The sequence below is a fragment of the Tribolium madens genome, unplaced genomic scaffold (genome assembly GCF_015345945.1).
Source record: "Tribolium madens isolate multiple individuals breed KSU strain unplaced genomic scaffold, Tmad_KSU_1.1 Scaffold_11;HRSCAF=98;Tcas5.2_LG3b, whole genome shotgun sequence".
In the NCBI taxonomy this organism is placed as follows: domain Eukaryota; kingdom Metazoa; phylum Arthropoda; class Insecta; order Coleoptera; family Tenebrionidae; genus Tribolium; species Tribolium madens.
In genome coordinates, this window is record NW_025400975.1 from 8,494,177 (window position 1) to 8,499,310 (window position 5,134).

The 5,134-nt window shown below is 28.5% G+C and overlaps 2 protein-coding genes across 3 annotated transcripts in view; one reads left to right on the plus strand and one right to left on the minus strand.

Annotated features, from left to right (window-relative positions):
- The window catches only part of LOC123004206 (flightin), a 4,158-nt gene extending 2,415 nt beyond the window's left edge, over nt 1-1,743 (plus strand). The window contains exon 2 of the mRNA XM_044397351.1: nt 1,379-1,743. Coding sequence (XP_044253286.1) covers nt 1,379-1,670 — 292 coding nt within the window. The 3' untranslated portion in view covers nt 1,671-1,743. The remainder of the gene's footprint in view (nt 1-1,378) is intronic.
- Nucleotides 1,744-4,142: 2,399 nt separating this feature from the next.
- LOC123006071 overlaps nt 4,143-5,134 on the minus strand; it is a 9,205-nt gene continuing 8,213 nt past the window's right edge. For both annotated transcript variants that reach the window (XM_044400234.1, XM_044400243.1), the window contains exon 3: nt 4,143-4,809. In XM_044400234.1, coding sequence (XP_044256169.1) covers nt 4,309-4,809 — 501 coding nt within the window. In that variant the 3' untranslated portion in view covers nt 4,143-4,308. The remainder of the gene's footprint in view (nt 4,810-5,134) is intronic.

The window sequence follows — 5,134 nt, forward strand, 5'->3', positions numbered from 1 at the left end:
TTCAGTTAAATCAGTTTTTTTAATAAATTTTGTACTTAAAATTCACAAAATCAAAATTTTTGGAATGATTTTTTGTGTTTAATTAAATTTTCGGTGTAAAAGTAAAGTAATTTAGGTTGTTTTGGGCCAAAAATTCCATTAGTTTACAAAATTTTGTCAACACAAGCCGAAAAATCAGCAAATAACTTCAAAATTGACTTTATTTTTTATTATTTCGAACGGTTTGACTAGTTTTTTAACCAGAAAATTGCTTATTATCAAGTTTAAAAATCTCTGCATTAGATATAAAATGACGTTATTTTGCTTATTCCACTCATTTAGTTTGTGACCTCGAAAATTTCTTAATTTTTTCTTATTTGTCAAAACAAGCCAAAAAATTTCCAAATTAAGTAAAAAATATAATGATATTTTGGGTCTACAAAATTTGTCACTAGTAACACATAAAAACACATTTTTGTGACCTTTACTTCAGGAGGTTTAGTGATTTTGTAGTGATTTTTATAAGTTCTATAATTTACTTTTTACTTCATTAATTTAAATAATTTTTTTAATGAGTCCGAAAAAGTACTTATGGACTATTATTTAGTTTACAAAAAAAAAAAACTAATTTTTATGATCTATTTCAGGAGGTATAGATCATGTTTAGTTATTTTAGTAGTGATTTTTTATACGTTATTCGAATAAATTCTGTTATTACTTTTTTTCATTTTGAATTTTTATTTAATAATAAATCTCACTGACTTTCATTCAATTCAATTAATAATTAACGACATATGAGTCCGGAAAAGTCCTTTTTTACGGACTATTTCAGGAATATATTATAATTAAAAATTTACATGTTGTCACATTTAGGTAAGAAAAAATCTCTTATGTGCAATGTTATCTTAAAAAGAATAATTACGAGAAAAAAATCGGTTGGTGTTTATTCCGTCACAATTTATTTTTGTGTTTTCTGTGAATATAGTCGATTTTCGAAAAAACGTCAGCGAGTTTTGGTATTAATCACATACTTAAAAATTAATTTTGTGTTTGGCACACTGTGTTTTTGTGACACTTTTAATTTATTTAGCGTGAATGCCGAAACGAAATAATTGACTCAAAAAAATACAACCTTCTCATTCTCATTTTATCAGAAAATGAGTAACAATTTCGTAATCCTGCGTGAGAGAGTTTAAAATACTTCATTTAGGAGCAACTACCAAAATTACATTTGGTTGCCTTCCCAACAGGAGCTTTGCTATTTTTAACTCAAACAATAGACATTCCAGCCCTTGAACATTTTATTTTTATAAATTTATTTAAAATTTAAGTGATGTTATCTAATTTTGTCTGACAAGGAAGTGTTTTTTTTTTCTAAAATTTTTGAATTTTATTTCAGACCAAAGTTTCTGCAATACAAATATTTGTACGACTACAGACACAACTACTACGACGATGTGATTGATTTTTTGGACAAAAGACAGAAAGGACAACGTAGAGATATTCCACATCCGCAAACATGGGCAGAAAGGGCACTTCGAACATACAACAGTAAAATTAACAAGATTGAAAGTTTTAGAAGATTAGTGAATGATACGAAACTTGTCACTGAAACGAAGATTAGTGGAGCTTTCCAACTTCATCATTCAAAGAGTTATATCACTAGAAGATATTCGTCGATTCTTATTTAAAAGACAATAAAATTTATTTATTTTAAAAATTTGCAATAGTGAACAAGATTAAATAAAGACTACTTTTATTTAACACGTGTTTTTATTTTGTGACTGAAATTAAGTTGGCAATATTGAAAAGGCCACAACTCTTGTCAAGTTTACACTTTTGCATCATTTTATTGTCATTAAATTTACGAGAACAAGACATAAATAAAAGGTTTTACTATCTAATTATACCGTTGATTTTTTTTAATTTTGAAAATTAATTTGACAATGTTTATTACCATGGAGCCAAATTTAATTGCACAGATTTATGATGTGATGACAAGATGTTTCCAACCAAATTGGCACGCTTTAATCGTCATTGGTTTAAAAAAAAAGTTGTCTACAGGTAGGTATTGGTATTTTTAGTTGGCGTTGATTGGATTAACACCAAAACACTTATCTGGCCGTTATTTAATAATATTGAGTGTGAATCAAAATTTTAATTTTTGTAGTAGATAAAAAAGCTATAAATCTCTGATTTAAAACTTCCTTGCAACTTAAAAATTCGCGTTATTTTTTATAGATAAAAATCAAAATAAAATTGTTTTAGTTATGCAACCCACAATTTTAGCGCATTAAAAAATGATTAATTATTATTTGAGAGTAAATTTTTTTAAACTAGTTGTTTGACGATATTAGGTTGGCAACGTAGATGTTGAATTTTTCAAAGCCATCTGAGGAAACAAATTTAATTTTATCATTTTTTGAAGTCATATGAAAACTGTAATCTGCGTTTTTTTTGGAACCCAGTGAGAAAAAAATTAACGAATTTTTTCGTTATTTAACATTAATTTTTCGTAGCTAATTAATTTCAATTCATTATTTTCGGTTATTTTTCAAAGCAAATTCGAATTGAATTAAAACAGTTTTTTATTGCCAATCGGTGTGGTTTTTGCAAAATCTTGAATTTATTTGATTGGTTGGACAAATTTGATAATTTATTGGTGATTTACAAGAGCCAATAATAATCATTTCGCATTCACGTAATTACCACTAAGTGAGAACAAACCGGTTTTTATTTCTTATTGGCCAAAATCCGACAAAAACCTAGCAACGAATAATTATTGATTTTTGAATCGAATTTTTATAACAAATCAGCGTTTAGTGTGAGTTATCTTACTTTAATTGGATCTAATTTTGCACAATGGGTGGAGCCAACCCCAAAGCCAATATGAATCATGCACTTTCGATTATTAGACCAATAAAAAGTAAAAAATTATTTAATGCGTTAAAGTTGAGTGTCATTGTTCGATTCTTTGCCAATCAATTACGTCTTTTAAAATCAACCAATCAGAACACGTCTTAGATTTTTCGACAAGAAAAATAACAATAATTAAAATTTTTGTTTTAAAAATCGGCTTCTTTGCTTTTATTGTCAATATAAAAAATAATTATTTGAAGAATAAACGTTAATTAATTTTTTTACTGTCAAATGTTCAAACTGTCAAAATTTGACATTTTTTGAAGATTTACATAACACTGTGTATTTAGTACATTTGTTATGTACTAAAATTTGTATTTTGCCCATTTTTTTATTCAAAAACACCAATTCGAGTGGTTTTTAGCGGTTTTAGCCTTTATTTGCCAAATCTCAGAAAAAAACATTTCAAAAACCAACAATTCGACAAATTGATTTTTTCCATACAAATAGTGCAAAACTTAGCACAAAAATTCAAAATGGTTCAAAAAAGAATTCAAATTTTCAAACAAAAAATAATTTTTTTGTTTTTTTGTGCCAATGGTTTTTAGAATGAATTACTGTCAAGATTAAAAATTTGAACAAAATCGGTTAATAATTAATGAAGTTAGAGAAATTTTGTAGTTATAGTGCTAAGCGAGCCCCAAAATTTAATAAAAATTCAAAATGGTTCAAAAAAGAATTCAAATTTTCAAACAAAAATTTTTTTGTTTTTTTTGCCAGCGGTGGCTCACTTAGAATGAACTACAGAAACAATAAAAATTTGAAGTTTATATAATTTTTTTAGTTGATATGATTCCTAAGGAAGCAAATTACGACTTTTAAAATCAACCAATCAGAACACGTCTTAGATTTTTGGAAAAAAATAAATAAATAATTAAAATTTTTGTTTGAAAAATCGACTTCTTTGATTATACTTATACTTACCGAGAATTACATTTAGTTAAAAGCAAAGAAACAATAAAAATAAATAAAAGGAAAAATTCTTTAACTTTTGAATAAAATTTTTATCAACTATTATAAAAAACTTTAATTAATTTCTTTATTTCGTTAAAACTGTTGTTGTGCCAAATATGATTTAAAATAAGACTTAAAGTTGGGGTAATATTACTAATATTTTTTTAAACCCCTCAAACTCGTTGAATCGGATTCTAAAAATGACTAAACTGTTTATATTACCCATTTATTGTCATCGTCTAGGTTGTTTAAGTAAATATTAAAATTTATTAGTAATAGAAAATAAAATGTTCATTATTAGCAATGTTTTATTCTTTCTTAACATCAATAGTAAAACAATTACACAAAGAATGGCTATTTTAATGTGTTTCCCTAAAACATGGAGTTTACCTGAAGCAAAACAATATAAGAAAATGCGATCGCAAATCAATTCTTTTCTACAGCCCTATCGCGCCCTTATTCCTCCACGGCCCTTTGTTCCCTTCGCGATTTAAAGCTAATTGCTTGAAGGGCCGATTGTGCAGCTTCAGTTTGTTCAGTACTTTCAGCAACCAACGCCTTAAATCTCGCCGCTCTGCGTTCCCTTGCTGCTTGTTTTTCAGTCAAAGCGGCCATTTCGTCCTCCAAATCAAGGATTCTATCCCTCGATTGTCTTGCCCTTACTGCCGCAGCACTCTCCCTTTCATCAGAACGTTGCTGAAGAGGACTCCATTTCACCATATCCCCGTTTTGAAGACTCTCATTCTCGAAAGAAACTTTCAAAGAACGTCGCTTGATGCTAATGTCTTCGTCCAAAGCCCTGCGAGAGTTTTCGTTAAGACCCACACTTCGGAGGGCCTTTTCCGACCTTTGCAACAAACGTTGGGAGTTAATGTTGTCAACGGTACTGTCAAAATCGGTATCGTCGACAATATGCACTTTCTTGTTGGCTCTGATGCGTTTCAAAGTTGAAGCAGTCTACAAGATTAATTAGTTTTTATTACAGGGAAGTGACTGTCGTTATTACAGTCAAATCTGGAGTAAACAAAACAACAAAATTAACACTAAAACACAAGCAGGTGAGTTATACAACACGAAAATCCATTCTTGGCTATAAGAATGTAGATTACACACATTTTGCACAAATCTGTTTCTCTTGTGAAGAAGGCTTGGGGCTTGCAGTGGCGGCTTGTCAGTAATAAAATAATTTACTAGAAATTTTGGATCATAAATTACAATTTTTATTTGGTCAAATGTTGATTTTTTGCGATAAATCATAGTGAACCTGTTTAAAAAAAAAACA